The sequence below is a fragment of the Prinia subflava genome, chromosome 2 (genome assembly GCF_021018805.1).
Source record: "Prinia subflava isolate CZ2003 ecotype Zambia chromosome 2, Cam_Psub_1.2, whole genome shotgun sequence".
Taxonomy (NCBI): domain Eukaryota; kingdom Metazoa; phylum Chordata; class Aves; order Passeriformes; family Cisticolidae; genus Prinia; species Prinia subflava.
The window spans coordinates 48,489,602-48,509,595 of record NC_086248.1 but is presented as its reverse complement, the minus strand read 5'-3'; the positions used below and the strand labels follow the sequence as shown (position 1 = coordinate 48,509,595).

General features: G+C 41.0%; 1 protein-coding gene across 1 annotated transcript in view; it reads right to left on the bottom strand.

The window, feature by feature from the left end:
• The window catches only part of NT5DC1 (5'-nucleotidase domain containing 1), a 123,531-nt gene extending 106,918 nt beyond the window's left edge, over positions 1 to 16,613 (bottom strand). The window contains exons 1-6 of the mRNA XM_063389842.1: positions 16,374 to 16,613; positions 14,377 to 14,468; positions 12,649 to 12,720; positions 10,968 to 11,074; positions 9,278 to 9,357; positions 5,539 to 5,620 (exon numbers count right to left, since the gene is read on the bottom strand). Coding sequence (XP_063245912.1) covers positions 5,539 to 5,620; positions 9,278 to 9,357; positions 10,968 to 11,074; positions 12,649 to 12,720; positions 14,377 to 14,468; positions 16,374 to 16,466 — 526 coding nt within the window. The 5' untranslated portion in view covers positions 16,467 to 16,613. The remainder of the gene's footprint in view (positions 1 to 5,538; positions 5,621 to 9,277; positions 9,358 to 10,967; positions 11,075 to 12,648; positions 12,721 to 14,376; positions 14,469 to 16,373) is intronic.
• Between the last annotated feature and the right edge of the window lie 3,381 nt (positions 16,614 to 19,994).

Here is a 19,994-nt window from a genome sequence, read left to right as displayed (position 1 = left end):
TGAAGGCATTTTATTCCAAGTAAATGGTTTCAAATATATCACAGTCACCTCAACAGCCGGACAATACACTTCAGGAACCTTTTACATCTACCTTCATCATTTAGCTATCCAGCAGGACACAAGAACAACAACTCTAATACAGTGCATATCATAATCACAGTATGAATTTAATTCTACTGTTCTTATTAACTAATAACTACCTTGGAGAAAGGTAAATCTACAAATTATTACATGTTACTGAAGATCTAGTTCTACAATATGAAAAAGAAACCAGATTTGAAGCCTCAAAGTCCACTTGGCTTTGTTTAATGCACATTGATGCAACAAATTAGTTCACTATTTTTAAATCTCCTAACATTCTGTAACATTCAGAGTACTATAAAACAACATTGACCAAATCCAAACCTTGAAAACATATCCTCACAAGCATCCAGGTACTTACAGCTTTACCACCCCTAAACTGGAGATAATCCTTGTCCTGATTTTCCCTGAACAGTACATTCCTTTAAAACACAACAGTGTGAAGAATATATTTTACTTATTTGGTAAATTTATCAGATGATGGTAGTAATTAGTCAGTAGACATAATCATATTTACCATACAAACATGTCTCACAAAAAGTAGTCATTTCATCAATATGTTATGCTACTATGAAACATTAGCTTATGAATTATGAAACCTTAACAGGCTGATCACACATTTCTTCCAGTGACAGTTGCCTTTCATGTGCTTTAGAAGTATCATATACATTGAATCCTTATGAAACCCTAAAACTACTACAGTTAGCTTCTTTTTTTTTAACAGAAGCTTTTACTCACTTGCACTGGAAGGACGTAGGCCTATGTTTAATTTTTTTACCATTTCTCCATGAAAGCAGAACTTGAGGCTTGCTATGTTGTGTACATTTGAAATCAGCAATATCCTAAATATTTGATAAAATAGCAGGATTAATAAAAAAGCTAGAATACCTTTTGCTTGATTGTTAACCCATCATTAGCAAAATTACTTAATGTTTTGGAAACTGTAAAGACCTACCATGAAAGTAACTTGAAGATTTTTTTTTCTTCCTCTTTCTAAGTGCTGCTGGATAAGGAAACCTGAGGTTGAGGCTATAATTCAGTAAAATTATAAATGAACATTAGTTCAACAGCACTTTCCAATATTTAAATATAGCTCGTCCTGCTGCCCATCCACTCTACCAATTTGGAACTTTTGTTTCAGAAACAAATAGAGGGACTGGATATGGGAGCTGGAAAATATGACTAACTAGTAGGCTTCTGATAATTACTTTACAAATGAACTGTATGCTAAAGCACATGCTTGAGACTTTTGGAGGTGCTTGGTGCTCAGCAGCTCAGGACCACATTGCCCTGTGATTCCAGTTCACTTACAAGAAACTGAGCCCAGGCAGTACTCTTAAAAGCAAAGTTCACTAACCCTGATCATCCAGCCAGGCAGCCAGACACTTTAAAGCAGGTTTTGTCCTTTGTGTCTTTGTTCCTTGAGCATGTGGGACTTATTTAAGTCTACAGCTTGCAACCTCATGTCTGTCTTTTTTTAAGTCTCTTCATAATTGCTCAGATATTAAGTCACTAAGAAAGCAACTCTTAAAACTGAACAGCTAGAGATGATACAGAAAATTGTGGCAAAAGCACAACTTATACTTTGATTTTAGCTTTGGATTTTCAGTTTAGAAGGGACCTCGAGAAGGTCTGTAAGATTTTTATGTTTGTTTTTGAATATTTCCTCTATAAAAAGATCAGCAATCTAAAGATAAAGCCCTTCCAAAACCACTGTTTCTTCAGGATCTTGGATATTAAAGGAAAGAAAATCCAACATGAGATTCAAGTGAAAACCTAAGAGCTTGTAGCAGTACAAAATCACTTCCAAAGAAGTACTGAAATTTTTGAATACTGATGTGATCAAAACCATGAAGCACCCAAACAATCCCTTCTGTATTTAGTTGGAAAGCACAGCAAAGAAATATAACAAATTTACTTTTCACTTGCTTCTTTGGTGCAGTTTTCATAATGAAGATAAATAAAGATATCTCATCACTGCTACATCAACATTAGGAACTACTGATATTTTGCACAACTTTTGGAAGATTGTTTTTCTTTTGGCCAGAAAAGCATCTTTGCTTTTTGTTTCTTATATCTGAAGTTGCATATTAAATATAAAACATACCTATCACAGACTTCTAGATTCATTATCTTCTGCCAAGACCATAAGCTTGCAATCAAAAATGTGCATCCCAAGAAGCCTTGTTTATGACGACTGCTGCCATATCAGCCATGATTTTTCACTTCCAAAATGAAATATAATCTTATAAACTGATTGAAAATATTACAAATATATAATTTTAACTACATAGCCACAAATGCTACAGTTTTCAGAAGTGTCAGAAAAATTACAGGGAAAGGCAAGTCCTCGGGAGAGAGAAAGTAGCCTTTAAGATAAGAATTTTTTACAAAATTCTGCTTCAAGAAGCTATCTTTGGCAATATTTCCCTAAAAAAGCTATTGATTTTTCTGTCAAAAGAATCATCAAATCTGAAATTTTTCACAAGGAAATAATTATACAGTACTTCAAACTCTTATTATCCTCTGAAGAGCAACTTTGTTTCCACAATACATCCACATAGCTTGATAATGTACAATACATTGCTCCATGATGTTTCCTTTAAAATTGCTATTTACTACTATCTATAACACAGCCACTAAATCCAACACAGTCAAAGTAATGTTAATAAGCTTACGGTCACAAAATATTCCAGTAATAAGAATAAAGTATTGAGAATAAAATGGATTCTCAAGTAATGTAATGCTCAGCTGGGATATCAAAGGCAGAGAGCTCTCTTGCAGGCATTACTAGATGAGAAATGACCACATTGCAAATATCCGTGCTCATTGCTATCTGACACCATGCTTTTCTGATAGTATTGTTTCATTATTGTTTCATTGATTTTCCCTTTTTTTTTTTGGAGTTATTTTTCACAACAAAATATCTGAAATAACACTGGACTATTTGAGAGCCCCTTTACTTTCCTTGTGCAAGCCTCAGTTCTTCACCTCTTTAGAAGGAGAAGAGTGGGTTAATACCCTTCATCAACCTGAGTGTCAAGACAATCATGCCTATCTGAAAGAGCCATCCAAAAAAAATATCATAGGGCAATTATCTAAGGCAATTACCATAGCTAAGACAATGAAAAGCAAAATCCATCAGACACCTGATTATGATCAAAAAAATCCTGTGAAAAAGAGAAGGGACATAGAGACACAAGGGCATACTGACAACAAATCAAAGTGAACTGCAAACACTCAGTGGATTTCAAAAAATAAAGCGGTCAGTCGTTCTGCTCCGCCACTGACAATGGCACCATTAAGACGGCGTTTTGAGTTGGGAACTTTGCGTCCCCTCAACTGACCACTTAATAAGTTTGCTTTTGAAACTTTACCTTGTCTAACTGTTAATGAGCACTGCTTTTCTCTGAAGGGTTAAACCCTCTACAAGAGATTGAGTTAAGTCAAAAGGCTATAGTTTTCAGGCCACATTCTGGGCCATGAAAGACACTGGGGCTTCCTGGTATGTATAAGTTGGGATCCAGGTTTGAGAGTTTCCTCAGGAAGTTATGCAAGATGTGAAATTGAAAAAAATAAATCACTTTGTCAGCAGTGATAGAAGATTAGTATCCTTGTTCTTGTATCGCAGAGAGACCTGAAGCAAAAAGAGATGCTCCATGGGAGTATCACTGGTAAGTTATTATCACTGGTAAAAAAGTTATTTCTGGTTCCTCTGACTCCCTGTTCAGTGCTTTAGCTACTGGACCATGTTATTAAATGGAAAATAAAACCATTGTGAAGGCCTTCAAAGTGATGCGTGACAGAGTATATAACTTTCTTACATTTAAGAATAATAATATTATTCTTAAATACAAGGAAGTGATATACTTAAATAACAATATTTAAGTAATGCATATAATCTATATTGTTTCACTTCTGATTTTACAGAGCTTCAACCAATAAAACTTCTTCCTATCAGTTACTACACTTTCCTGTATTTTTAACACCCTTACGCATACATGTGCCTCTGACAGAAGCTAGAAAGGATTAAGTCATATCACAAATTTTGTGTGCAGATTCCAGATTTACATATAGAAATAGGTATGTGATTAATAGGTATAAGCATAAATGTCCAAGTGTACACACAAGCAGACACATATAAATGATACCGAGAAACTGAGCAATTACTTGTACTTCAAAGTTTAGACTAACTTTTTTTTGGATCTCATTAATTTCCAAAGAGCACTTTTAAAAATTATTCCTTTTGCTGCATGACCCACATCTTTTTAAAACAAGAGCTGTCACAGTTTGAAGAAAATAATTAACAAAAAAATCTAAAAAAAATATTACAGTTGACTAGGGCTGATTTTGTATCAGCAGAAAAGAAAGGATACATTTAATTTGTGTATGAACGAGTTCCTATGGCAATTCATAGCTACCAATCACACTCTAAGATCAAATGGAAACACAGTAACAACAACAAACAAAGCAGTTTGGGATGATCTTGCTGGTTTTTACTATTTGTGTCCTCATATCAATTTCCATTTTTGCTTGGAATCTCTCTGAAACAATTTTGTCAATCACATTTGAAAGGAATACAGCAAGTGGGACAGCTGAGGTGAGCAAAAAGTGTTTTAAGACGGTGCAGGCTAGACGTGTGTCTAGTTGCATCAACCAAGGTTATTCTAACAGTAGTTCAGGATTCAGAACTGAGCTGCATGTAAATGTTTTACAAGAAATATTGTTAAAAAATAATTTCAATTAACTGCATGCACGCACAATGGTTAGCCTATATTATCAACTTACTGTTTTATATGCCTGATAGTAACTCTGAAGTTATCTCTGTGAAGGAAGGAAGATAATTTCTTGCTGAACAGTAACCAAGATGTTTTCCAATTCTAATTTATATTACAGTATTATAATGTTGGTTTTGAGTGGAGAAATGTTGTTATAAAAAATGGTCCTCTGCAAATGTTAGGAAGTTCAAAGCCTCTCTATTGTGTCAATACTACATGAGGAATTCTAATCAAAACTAGAGCGATAGAGAAAATCATCAAATATTAGTTAGTACTTGAATTTCTTTCCCCAGTTCATTTCTGATTTCATATATCATTACAAAATCATAAGGAACAGATTAAGAAAACTGTTCAGGGATGTCCACATTACCATATTAATCACGGTAAGAAACCATTTTTCCTTCTAAAATAAGTTGAAATAGCAATAAAAATTGAAATATTGAGTGAAGCAGCACATCAGAAATGTTATTAAAGATTTCAAAGCAGTGAAATTAAAGAGAAATAGTTATGGTAAAGATGTTTTATTCCAGGAAAAATGTGTTTACTATACAGCTATTTATAAACCTGAAAAGTAAAAGCTGTGCTGAGTAGCCTGCAGTGTACTTGCAAACATATTTGCTCTGGCAAGCACGTGTAATATTTTCAGCTGTTATAGTGAGTCTTCAGGGAACCCACTTACCTTTAAAAGCTGATATTTTATAATTATGTTGGATAGCAGCCACCATGTCCTTCCAGAAGTCGTATTTTTTCTGACCATCATGCTGTAAGTGTCAAAAGGAACCTAGTCATTATACCAAGTATCAGCTATTACAAGCTTTCATATTGGAACAGTGACAGAAATGACATGAATTAACGAAATTATATAGAATAAGAGTCTTAAGACAGTAGGATTCAGGACATCAGGATTCAGTAGTACCCAGATTAATTTTAGGTAACTGCAGAGAAGTTATGTCCTTCTTAGAAGGTTATGATGGGAGGAGGAAGGGAAAAGGAGAAACACTTAATATTTGTGAGGAACTCTAAAACATTACAGCAAAAAGGAGTATCAGATAGAACAGCAACTTAAAGAATGAGCATCCAATCCCACTGACATTTGGGAAAAAGAAATGCCTAGGGCTGCAGATACTGAACTTAATTAGCATGTTGACATTTTCCACAGCCTGGCATTCATATCACCTTCCACCTTAAGAACTGGCAAATTCCTTCACTATAAATTAGTGGTAATGCCCTTCTGCCAAGAACCCTAACCCAAACTGGGTATAAAATACTCATCCAGAAGCCTGGCTGAGCAGCACTTCATGGCATTGTGCTCTGAAGACTGCCAAACCCAAACTCTAGGAAGACAGAGGAAGGTGACCCACGACTGTGAACAGTCTCTTGCCATTCCTAGAAAGCTTCCCAGGCATAGCAGAGCTCCAGTTGACCTCAGCTTCCCCTTCAGCCTCTCACATGGGAGAGGAAAACCTCAACCAGCTGAGCACCACAGCACTCTCAAACACCATAAATTTTAGTAGTGATGAATGAAACAGATGCAATTACACAGCTAGCCAGTAGTAAAGAGCAGAGGATTAGCTCCAGAGCCCGTAAGAGGTGCTCAGTTACCCAGTAACTTGGCAGCAGTAAAGCAGGTGGTATAGTCTTTGACTTTGTATGTGACATAAAGTATTTCTGTAATACTGTTACAGGCCTTCCACATCCACATTAGGGTAAATTTCAAGGCATCTGTTAGCAGTTTCAGAGCACTGCTGCCCTCTGTGTATTGATACCTGCACTGATACCTGAATAATTAGCCATTTTGTAAGCATAAAGTGTTTCGTAGAGAGAAAAACATACAGAAACTGAAAAAACCCACCAAACCCAAACCCTTATCACTGCCAAACAAAAACCAAAAAATATCTAGCTTACATATACTGAAGTAAAATGCTATTTCAGGCCAAACCTGCCATGGAGGCTTCCAGAGAACAGTTTGCCTTTACTTTCACAATTGGTAAGTCACACAAACAAGGTCTTTTGTGCATAACTGACAAGCACAGTTTGCTTATCATCTATCAGCTTTACAGGTTAAGAGCAGGAAAGATACGGTGCCGTGGCTTTCAGAAGTTTTTTTTAATCCATTCCTATAGCAAACTGCCACAGAAATACATAAAGAGCTAATAAAGAGAAAAGGTTTCATATGTCAGCTTCAGCTAGCCAAGGATGCTAACCAAGGGTGATTATTCAAAGCTATGTACAGGAGATACTGGGAACCATCTGTCTAGTGGCAATGCAAGTGGCCTAAGCTAGCACTCTTCTCAAGACAGACAGATTCAATGTCTTCTCCCCTCACACTCCATGTGGCTTAGTCCTGAGCTTGGAGTTGGGATTTTTTTGCTTGTTTCTCTTAAAAAAAAAATCAGTAAACTGAACCAAAAGTTCCTCAGAGTGCTGTTTTGAGGACAGATGGATACTAGTTTAAAACTGGGTACACTTTCTTCGAAACATCTGAACTCAGAGGAGACTAAAACAGCTTAAACTAATTTCTTGCAAATCTTCAGCCATTGCATACAAGATGTAAAGGAAAAGTGACTGATTCCAAAAAGCAGAGAGAAAACTGTATGCATGGCCACCATGATTTTGGTGTAATTACAAAATGTGATTTTATTAGCTGAACCATAAAGAGAAAGCAAAGTTTTGTCTAGCTTATTAGTGTGAAGATCAAAACCATTAAGAAGCTCTCATGGTTTGTTTGAAAACACATCAGAATTCTGGCTCTGGACACAGCAAAAACAGATACATTTTTAACAGTGCAAGGTAGTCCAGCATCCAACCAGCAACCAGCATCCATCTCTTGTCTAAACCCATTTTGAATCCAAACTTAGTAATTCTCGCATCTCCTTCCAGGAAAAAACTTTCCTTAACCTAGAAAGTTATCTGGAAATGGTAAGAAAATAGCACTTCGTAGGCAGACTCAAAAACAGGACACAGAAGGTTTTCTTTCTTTTAGAAATCTGGAAGAATTAAATGTGATGGTTTCTAATTCTTAGGATGCAGCATTCTGACTGGAGAGGCTGACTACCTTCTGCCTTGCATCTTCCTCAAGTGGCTGATGCTAACTTTCCAGGGTATTACTGTAGCCCTCCTGTGGAAACAGTAAAACACTTGACAACTGCTAGGAGATTAAGAGGGTGCATGACCCACTTCTCGTGGCTCTCAGGAGAAACGGCACCAGTTTAATTCCCTCTGGCTGAAGCCTGCACTGATCCCAGGTCAGTACTCCAGCCTGCAAACTACTAACTGGATGTGAAAGCTTATTACACACACGCTATGATGTGCTTTCTATCTTAATATATAGGTGATTTGTGCTGACTCTAAATTAAATATAAAGTAAACACAATACAGGTGTCACAACTGCAACAGGTTTCTCAGCCGTGAACAGCTTAGGGGAAGGAGATTAATCAGGCAGAAAATTAAGAGTCTTACCGAGCACCTGTCCTCCATGCTTCCCTGGTAAGCTAGTTTTAGCTAAATCTTCATGCAGTACTTGGACTTAGGCAGCAATCTACTCAGCATGCTAATTTGGAGTGAAGGCTAAAGCAGCAGGCCACCTAATATCCAGAGAGACCCCAGATATCTCACAGCCTGGACTTTCACTCTGCAGACAAGGTTAAGTACTGACAGTTTTCAGGCCTGCAGCGCTTTGGTACCTCTGGCCAGAAGACTGCCTCAGTGCTCTTTTGACACCAACACACTTACTCTTATGAGAAGAACCCTCTCCTACCTCCCGCTGCATGCAAGTTAAACATTCAAGCCTTCTTTTATACAACGAAACAATTGTCACCAAATTTCAAAGGTAGAATTTAGGACATTCTATTTCAAAAGCACTGAAAAAGGTTCAAGCAATTGTATTTTTCACCTTAAGAATTTAATTTACTGTTTAGTAGAGGAAAAAAAATAAAAGATACTATGCCTGAGGTGTATTTATAGCTGTGTACACAGATCAATATATTTAGGACAAAAACAAGCTTAAAAAAAGATGAAATGAGGCTTCATTCACTCTTTAAAAACTTGTAAATTAGCAAATTGTGTAATTCAGAAAATTTATACTATCGTTATTTCAAGTACAATCAAGCACAATTAAAGGAGACCTTAAGAACCACATCCTGCATACCACAGAGTAAACTTGAGGAAACAGCACATTTCCATTAGTATCCTAGTTATTTGTGCCCTCTGGTGGAAGTACTTTTATTCTGAACATGCCATGTAGCTCACAATTATCTTCAGAGACAACTTTAATACAGTAAGTCTGGAATAGTCCAACTGAGAAACAGACCTTGATGCTGTTCAATAACCAATTTGTATGCATTTAATAATGCATGCAAGAGATGTGGTGGAAGAAAAAGATAATGCAATACATAATTTTCAAACAATCCAGTTCTTACCTGATCTAAGCTGTCCACAACCCTTGCACACAAGAGAGCTCCTGGCAGGTCAAAATAATTATCATACAAATAGTATTTAGCTGGAAAAAATAATTTCAAAAATACACTTTAAACACACCTGTATTGTATGCTTTAATCACAAATAAAAATTACATTTAAATAATAATATAAGCTCTTATTGGGATTTTACTGCATAAGCATTATCTGTCTCCCAATCCACGTTAACAAAGGCTAACTCCTGATTGTCATAACTGGCAACCAGAAGTTGTTTACCTATATGAAGGCAGTGAGATTTTAATAAGACATCTTAAGACTTTAAATGCCCAGGTGAAAGAAAAGGGGGAGAACCATGAGTTTTAATCCAGGTCAGTATCTTTCAACTCTTTCAAAATATCTATTTCCCTAGCAGTGAAAACATAAGAAAAGTGTTCAAGAATTTCAGAGGCATTTGGACAAAGGTCTGACACAGTCATGTCCTTTGCACACACATGCTGTGGACAGCATCTCTGCCCAAGGGGACGTGTGCTCACACTGTTACATCAGTCCCCGAAACAGAACTGTATCAGGAGGGTGCAAATGTCCCCCCAGACTAAGGTCATGCTTAACAGCTCTCTTCAAGGAGTGAAATGACTTAATCAGTGATTTTTTTTTTAATGCTCTTGTTTGTGCTGTCTCTTAGGTATACTCAAGAACAAGTCAGAAAAATGGAGATTAACATTCACAACAGAGACCAAGTGCATGTTTTGAAAAAGAAAAGCACATTTCCCATATGACCAAAGGAAACCTCTCTCTTCTTCCATTTTGCAAAAGATTACCTGCAGTTTCGAATAAGCATTGCATTTGCAGTCAGCAAAATCTCAAGAAAGTATCTCCATTACATAACAAAATGCAATTAAAGTGAGCATGGCCCGTGTGTTACTCAAATGACAAGATCAAAGTAAAACAGAGAGGAAGCACAGAGCAAGAATGCAAACCTAGCCACCTCAAATGCAAGGGGAGAAGCTTTGTTTCTAGACCTGCTTCGTTCTTTGCACCTGCACCTAGACCTCCAGTAAGAGGACTGGTAGCATTAAGTCAACAGTTAAGAAAACATTAAGATTTGTCCTAAATGAGAAAGGGTATCAGTCAGCAGGCATTGAGCAATTGTATTGTGCATCACTTGTTCCTCATGGGTGCTGAGGCTCTGTCTCCTCGCTACAATAATTATTAGTATTTATTAGTAGTATTATTAGTATATTTATTATTATAACACTTTGTTTCAATTATAAATTGTTCTCAACCTATGAGAACCTCTACCATTCATTCTGATTCTCCTGCCCACTGGGCCTGGGCAGGGCAAGAATGATTGAGTAGCTGTGTGGTCCTCAGTTGCTGGCTTGGGTTAAATCATGATACTGGTTGTACCAGTCTACTTCATCAAGGGACAGTGTGCCCACCACTATAACCAAAATATGTTTATAATGTCAGCTTAGTTGTCTTACCATAAAATAAATACCATGAAATAAATTTAAGGTGAATTCTAGTACTAGAAATTAAAAACATGTAAAAACCAAGTCTTCCCCAATACATTTACCTGTTCCAGTAACTCCCTGTTAAGTATTTTTACAAATATGTGTTAAGAACTAACAGTATGAGGCACTGAAGGGACCAGGGTAGTTTCAAAGAAGAGGACATACTAAAGTATAGCTACCTGTGCGTGAAACCATTCCACTGACTGTATTAAAATGCTTCCACTCCTTCCTTCCATAGATCTCCAGGATCTCTTCAGATGTCATGCTCTTTGTCCCATGGCTTGCTCTATTCGAGGCATTAAGTCGTTCATAAAAAAAATCAAAACAAAACAAAACAGAAAAGAGTTGAAAACATCCAAATTATTACTTGTTCAAAGTAACAGAATTACAGTGCATGCAACCTGATCAAAACTGACTCTCTCTATAGCTTAGAAGTTTCCCAGGACTTACTAAGCTTTTATCATCTACATTCTAGTTCTCGATAAAGGCCTTACTACACAAAGGTTTGGCTGGCTGAGGGCACAACTACTGTGCCTCACCTGCTAACACAATCACTCTGTATTGCTCGAATGTTTTCAATTGTGTGAGGACGCTCGCTATACTTGAGCTATCAGTATACACTGCACAATAAAGCACAGTGCAGAAAGCCTATACATCACTCTGAAACCCGGTAACATTCACAGAATGCAGGGCAGAACCATGGAAAAGTGCTTGTTTGAGCCCTGCAAGCAGCTTTTTAATACATAAGCACACACAAGCCTTTTTAGGCATTAAAAATTAACTACTCTGATCATCAAATTGGGTCCCATTTTGAAGCAAATGTAGGCAATGCCAGGAGAAGTAACCCTGTACAACTCTTCACTTTAATGAGGTATACCCTGTAATCTTGAATTCTGCATTTAGTACTCCAAAATTCATGCTATTAAATGAATTTTGGGTTACACAGCATTAACTCAAGAGTATTTCTTTCTTCTTTTAATGAGATTCTGATTTTCCTTAGCATCTTCAAGCTCCTTCTCCCACATGCTATCAGAAAAAAAAAATAGACCCTGTCTTACATTCTAAATTACACAGATTTTCCTTCTGGAACAAAACCAGGGAGAAATGGGACTAGGATTGATGTACTTTAGATACATTTACTTCTCAGATTTTTTTATTCAAAATAGCAGGCTTTCATATTAAGGAAAAAAAAGGAGAGAAAGAAGAACTAAAGATTTACTGCAAACGATGACTGAAAGCCAAACAGCTTTTAAGAGGAAAGGCCCCAGAATTCTGAAAGTGATGACCAAAAGCCAAACAGCTTTTAAGTGGAAATCCCCCAGAATTCCGAAAGTGAATGTATCAGTTTCTGTGGTTAATTTATCTCAGGCTCTTTAAATTGTATGTTGCAAACTTGCAGACTTTTTAATGTCTATGGCACAAAGATAATAGTCATTCCAGTCATTAGTATTAGTCATTAGTACTGCCTCCCAAGCCAGTTTACTCTCAATCCAAAGAAAAACCTTACCCTGGATTTATCAGAACTGGCCAAAGAGTACATTGGTAGCCATCAAAAAAATTAATTCCCTTCCAAGATCAATGTGTCCTCAGAGTCTCAGATTTTATTAAAAAATGAGATATTATTTACTACCAGCCAACATCAAAACATTACCAAAAGATTCTATATGTAACATTAAGAGAAACTGAGCACCACATTACCAAAGAGTATTTAAACTTTTACATCTAACAAATGAATGCATCCTGAAATAAGTGTTTTAAATATTTATAAAATTGAGAGATGGCATTTAGGAAGGGATAAAATGTTAGTTTATTTAACAATAGAACTTATATTTAACAATATAGATTTATTGCCAATATTACCTTAAAACTGTTCCATCTTCTGCAAGTTTCAGGAAGTTTCCTTCTTCAATGTCCAACACCAAGCCTTTGCAACTAAGAATAAATTATTTTTAAGGAAGAAATAAAAAAACCTAATGCTTTCAGAGGACTGTCATCTATCAGTGATATGCAGCTATAGAAGCTATGGTGCTTCCAGAGCTATGATGCTACACAAAAACAAAAAAGTCAGAACCCTTCAAATACTTCCATGTTTGAACAATGCTCTCTATAAGATAGTGCATATTATTACAATGAGGACCGGATTTTCTTTACACAGCAAAATCCTACTAAATTAACCCAGTTCCGTGTCCATTAAATTTAGGGACTGTTACATTGGTTGGAAGTTAAAAGTCCACACATCTAAAACTAAGAAATGTGATACTTAAGTCACTTCTATTAAAGATTTTTTTTGTGGCAACTCCTCTAGTTACTACTCAACTGATTACACCAGATATTACAGAAAGAGGGGCAGAACATCAAACTCGATAAGCCAAGAACACATGAAGCAGAAGAACTGCCATGTTAGCGAGCACTAACAAGGGGAAGAGTTGACAGCCTTGGAGATACTTGGCTAGAGTTTCTAATTCTCTCAAATAAATCTTTACCTTCCAGATAATAGGATCTACATTTGCTTAGATTCTTTGAAAAAATAATTCAGAATTCGGTGGTTAGGCTACAAACGAATAAAAGAGACTGAGGAAGTAGTAACACCTTCATCCTCTATGAGGTACCCAAAGGAAAGAATATATGCCATGAAGGCAGCAAGCAGATGCCAGCCTTTCATTAATGACTCCTGGGCAAGAAGCAATGACACACTTGTTAGCAGCACTGTGGACCAGGTGGTTGGTGTGGACTGCAGGTCCAGGTTAATCAACCTCCTGCTTCAATAAGAGACCAAACCAAAGATATCTAGAGCTGAACAAAGGATTTCTTGCATCATAAGCCTCAAATCATAATAAACAGATACACTGCTTGTCTCATGGAAGTTGAAATCAATCTCGTTGGAAACTGTCCAGTCAAAAGTTGAATTGTAAAAATTATTACATAAGAATGCACACATTATTAAAAAAATGCATGTGTTTCTCCTAAAAAAATCTATTCTCCTAAAAAACCTGGCATTCAAGTCTCCACACCCATGGCACAGATAACAACCTTATAAAATTAAAATATCAAGACTCAAGTTCAAGTTCCTGCTCAGAGACCACTGAGTTCAGAGCAGAAACTTGGGTTTGCATCTTTTTGGGTTTGTGTCTTTTTTCATCATGGCGCTGTGCCTGATGTGCCACCCAAGGGCTACCTCCTGGCACGTCACCTTTCCACAGTTTCTCAGAAGGCTGTTGGGATTAGTCTGCCTTACACAAACAAAACAACATCTGCTGAGATAAAAATGACTAAAATCTGATGGTTGCTGTTGAATAGAATGTAGAAGACAAAGACGATACATAAAATAAGAGAGTGAGACTAAAAGGCTTGTGTCCAGACACCTGGGAGCACAGACACAGCAAGCTTAGATGCTCAGTTCTCTCTTGGAAATATGTTCAAAGTATCTCATGACAAATACTTCTTAGAACAGGTATTTAAAACTGTAATTTCGGATTTATCCGTTGTGCTTGACAATCATAACATCAACTGCCTAAATAAATGAAGCTGTTTTCTCAGCTTTGTAAAAGTTACAGCATAAAGGAATGACATTATTTTCAATGTACTCACCAGAAGTCTAAGTTGTCTGGAGCTAGAGTCAGCAAGTCTTCATCATATCCCTTCTCTGTTACCAGATAATGGGCAAAACTATCATATATTAGCTACAAATGAAAAAATACATACATTCATTATATCAATTAAGTGACATCAAATACACTGCTTCCTTGAAAAGTGGCAAGATGTGTTAGTGCATCCTAAGCAAAATCAAACCATGGAGCTAGGGGCCCTGTCCCACTGCCTCCACTGGGAAATAGTGCCTGAGGTCATGGCTGGAAAACACGAGTTCTGGTGCAATGTGTCCAGCACAACCCAGATTACAACGTTCTACTTTACAGTCCCTGTGCTTCAAGACTGTTGGAAAATCAAGATGGTAAGTACTTAAAGTACTATTTACTTTATTTACTATATTTCCCCTCCACAATGTTTTTTGCTTTATTTTTTTTTAATTTTAAATTCATGGCTACTGAGATTCAACAAGCAGCTTTCAAATCAATAATCATTTATTCTTAGGGGCATTTTAAAATTATTTGAAGGAATTTATTTTGAAGAAAATAGGCAACTATTGAACAAACAGTTATTATTTCTAAGTTCAAATGGCCTAGCATGACACTCAGCAATTTATTATGTACTGTGCTGGTAAAGTTTTACAAGAAGCTCTTTACAAAACATGGAGATGCTGCATGTCCTTAAAGACCATCCAAAAATAGTAATTGCTCCCTTTTTCTCATGGTTCTTTCATTAAAGTTTTTCCCTGGCCTTTTTTCTTTAATCACAGCAGATGCTCTTCTAATTAGTATGAATAAGATCTGAGAAAGGCAAATATGAAAGCCAACGCTGAAATAGTAAGAACTGACTACATCTTCAGCTGGGCCTGTCAGCCTTTTAAAGTATTTCATATTTCCAAGAGATAAGGAGGCATGCGTCAGTCTGCCTCTGTCTCTTGTGAGAAGATGAAGAGTGCACCAAGTTTAGTAAAAGGTTTTGGATTTTTTTCTCCATTTTGTTCATTGGTTGGTTAGCATTTTTTAAAAACCCTTATAGCTATCAATTGCCTAATGTTTGCTTTAACCAGACAGAACCTGTATCAGCAAGAACGTGTTTGTGTATGGCACAAATATGGAAGGTAAGCCTAATGCTACACAGTTTCCACCTAGAAATTTAAGAGATCATACATTTTATTGTTACTGTTGAACCCTCTTTTGTAAGCAAGATGTCTCTCCACTTAAGTTCACACATGGCTAAGGGAAGCAATGCACTTTTTCAGCACAGGATGCACCGTGTATTAATAAATGGGACAGCTCATGAACATTTGTTTCTATACCAAATTCTGAATTCATCTTGCAATTAGCGTGGGAGTCCTGTGCAGTGCAAAATGTACTGTAAGTGAAGGGAGGCAAAGAAAGGGAGATAGTGAGACACCATGAGCATCTGCAACACAAGACAGCTCCAGAACAGAGTCCTGACATCAACACAGAAGGATGAGTCAATGTAAGATTACCGGGGAGTTTAAAAACGAAAGTGACAAGGGCGGGAACGCACAGCACAGGCAGCAGTTCCTCTGCGAGAGAGACCACAGGGCTCACTCGGAGGTGTCGCAAGCTTCTAAACTCGGCGTTTTATTATAAGCACCAGAAAGTTCGCAAAGGTCTCCTGCCCAAAGTGATGCGGGCGCCTCGCTCTGCAGCATCTCTGGATTTAGCGGGCTAGCTCTACCTTTTCCTCAGCGCCGCTACGGCCAGGAAAGAAGAACCATTTTCAAGGAAGGAGAGACATGGCTGTCCCCTCCTCTCGGGCAGAGCGGCCTGCTGAGGAAGCGCCCTGCGAGAGATGCACTTGCGTTTCTCTTATCTCCCGTGGCTGTCTGCCGGCCCGGGCTCGCTGTCCCCGCCGGAGGGGTGCCGGCCCCGCGCCCCGGCGCTTTCTTTGCCTCCGGCGGGGCGTGCGGCGGGCACGGGGCGGAGCGGGGCCCCTCCCGCGGCTCCCTCGGCCGCGCCGCCCGCACTCACCCGTGCGCTCTGCGGGAGGTGGTACCGGCAGAGCGTGTGGTCCAGGTCGAAGCCCACCACGTCGCACTCAGCCAGGGAAAAGTGCTGCTGCATCGCCGAGCCACCGCCGCAAGCGGGCGGAGGAGGAGGAGGAGGAGGAGGAGGAGGAGGAGAAAGAGGCGGGAGGAGGAAGGAGCGCGGGCGGCGCTTCCTGCGGAGGCGCGGCGGGCAGAACGGAGCGGGGCCCGCGGGACACCCTCGGCGCGGCCCGCCCCGCCCCGGCCCGGCCCGGCGGGACCGCCCTCACCTGCGGCTCTGCCCCTCGGCGGGCCCGGGCATGGAGGGGCGGGCGCAGGGAGGATGGCCGGAGGCGTGTCCAAGCGCTCGGGTTCGAAAAACGCGCTTCCCGCCGCGGCTTTGTGAGCTTGGGAGCAGGCGTGGGAACGGAGGGCTGCCGTTCGTCTGGCAAACGCGAGTCTTTGAGGCGTGCTTGGTGGGAGGACCTGGGGACCAGCGAGCAGGCAGGGAACGGGAGCCAGCCTCGGTTAGTGACAGGACAGCCGGGTGCCACACCGCAAGGGCCCTACCGGGGACAATTAGCATATGTAAGTAGAAAAGCACTACTTACTCCTTCATTATGCACCCTCAGCACGTTTGCGGTGACACGTGGTGCAGTCGAGTCGCTGGAGGGAAGTGTTGTTATCCAGAGAGGGGCCTTGGCAGGTCTGAGAGGTGGGACTGTGCAAACCTCATGGAGTTCCACAAGGCCAAGTGCGAGGTCCTGCACCTGAGTCAGGACAATCGCAAGCACTAGTGCAAGCTGGGCAGAGAATGGACAGAGAGCAGCCCCGAGGAGAAGGACCTATGGGGTATTGGTGGAGGAGAAGCTCAACATGACCCAGCAATGTGCAATTCTAACCCAGAAAGCCAACTGTGATCTGGGATGCATCACAAGAAATGTAGGCAGCAGGGCGAGGGAGGGGATTCTTCCCATCTACTCCGTTCCTGTTATGTCCAGCTCCGGGGCCCCCAACATAAGAAAGATGTGCACCTGCTGGAGTGAGTCCTGAGAAGGGTCACAAAGATGATCAGAGGACTGGAGCACCTCTCTTATGAAGACAGGCTGGCAGACATGGGGTTGTTCAGCCTGGAGAAGAGAAGGCTTCAGAGAGACCTTAGAGCAGCCTTCCAGTACCTAAAGGAACTTATAGGAAAGCTGGAGAGGGATTTTCTACAAAGGCATGTAGTGATAGGACAAGGGCTTTAAACTGATGGTAGGTTTGGATTAGATGTAAGGAAGAAATTCTTTCCTATGGGGGTGATGAGGCACTGGAACAAATTGCCCAAAGCTGTGGATGCCCAATCCCATGAATAGTTGAAGATTGGGTTGGATGGGGCCCCAAGCGGCCTGATCTAGTAGGAAGTGTCCCTGTTCATGGCAGGGGGGTTGGAACCGAATGATCTTAAAGGTCACTTCCAAGGCAAACCACTTTATGATTCTATGTATCAAAGTCCCCACAGAGTATACCGGATACAGTAAACCACACTGTTATGAACGGAAAAAAAAAAAAAAAAAAAAAAAAAAAAAAAAAAAAAAAAAACCACAAACCAAAACAACCACCCCACAACTGACCCTCTCCTGGCTAGAGTAACACCCCCCACACCCCAGACAATCTGAGCAGGGAGAGCTGCCCTGAAGGAAAGTTGCCTGGCAACTTTTCCCTACCTAATTGAAATGTGAAAAGAAGCTGCCCACACCTAGATAGCCCTATTGTCCTTTGTAACTACCTCATTTAGCAAGAGTAACTTCGGCTATGACCAGGACAAATGCATATGCATTTGGATATGCAGATAGGGCAGGGCCGCCCCCGTGGATCCTGGGAGTTTTTTTTGGGGGATACTGCACCCCGGGACAGGAAGCTGGATTCGTCAGAAGAGAATGGGATAGTGCCCTGGCTGAGCGGGGAGTGGGTGCACCTCCTGGCCTGGTTTGAAGATTGGCCATGACCTGTGAGGAGCCTGAATGGAATGGGAACCGGCCAGCTGAGCTGACTGATGCAGAGAATGGGAAACTCTTGAAACTTTTCCCTGAGGGCAAAGAGCTGACTGCCAGTGCTCTGCCTTCTGATGGTTGACCAGAGAGAACTGCCAGCTGTTTCTATGGGAACAAGGACTCAGCATCCACTGGGACAGCACCTGCTCCTTCAGATGGCTGCAGTAGTGTGGAAAACTCCGATCGGACTTTGCAATCCTGCTGATGATTTTAATAATGAGCTGATCACTTTAATAAAGAGCTGAATATTAATAAAGGCATATGCCCTGTTCTTTTCAATTGGGGACTCGTCCGGGATAGCCACGCCCACAAAGGACCACCCCTGAAGAAGACGATCATCTGCTTCGAGGGATCCTCGGGAATTGCTGGCTACCCCCGGACCTTGGCATCAGCGTGGGACCAAGCAGCACAGAAGAACGCAGGATCGGCCCTGGGATCAGCGCTGGATCGGCCCTGGGATCATCGTGAGACCAAGCAAAGGAGAACGCCAGATGGGTGAGATAAATCCGTGGCGGAAATGGGAGGCGAGTGAATGAGTGCTTGAGTGAGATGGGGGCCGGCAGCTCGGACCCCCAGAGCGAGAGTGGACCCCCTAGTATCGCGTTTCCGGTCTCCCGAGAGGGTGCCGGCCGAGAACGGGCGGGAAGCGAATGGCATAGAAGAGTGACTGAGGCGCCTCCTTGGGGGAGGGCCCCATCGAGGGTGCAAAGGCTCTTGAGGTGTGAGGTAAGATCCTCGGCAGGGCAGGTGAGAGGTCCCTGGCAGGGCTGCCCCAGAAGGCAGATGAGAGGAGATCCCCAACAGGGAAGGTAATGTCCCTGGCAGGGCTGCCCCAGAAGGCAGATGAGAGATCCCCAACAGGGAAGGTAATGTCCCTGGCAGGGCTGCCCCAGAAGGCAGGTGAGAGGAGACCCCAGCAGGGCAGGTGAGAGGTCTCTGGCAGGGCTGCTCCAGAAAGCAAGTGAAAGAAGATCCCTGGCACAGCAGGATGCCCCATCAGGCAGGCGAGGGATGATCCCCGGCAGAGCAGGTGCAAGGTAATGTCCCTGGCATAACAAGACAAGATGCTCCAGTAGGCAGGCGAGAGAAGATCCCCAGCAGGGCAAGTGAGAGGCCCCTGGCAGGGTTACTCCAGAAGGCAGATGAGAGAAGATCCTCAGCAGGGCAGGCGAGAGGTCCCTGGCAGGGCTGCTCCAGAAGGGAATTGAAAGAGGATCCCTGGCACGGCAAGATGCCCCATCAGGCAGACGAGGAAAGATCCCCGGCAGAGCAGGTGCAAGGTAACGTCCCCGGCATGGCAAAACAAGATGCCCCAGTAGGCAGGTGAGAAAAAGTCCCTGGCAGGGCAGGTAGAAAGTCTCGGGCAGGGCAGGATGCCCTGACAGGCAGGCAAGGAAGATCCCTAATAGGGCAAGTGGGAAGTCCCTGGCAGGATAGGGCATGATGTCCCAGGAGGCAGGTGGGCTGTCCCCAAGAGAGTTTAAGCATATCTGGGCAAGCAAGTAAGATATCATTAGCAAGCAGGAAAGCAGGCATAAAGGTGAGGAAACAGACAAGAAAGCAGACAGGCAAGCAAGAAGGCAAGCAAG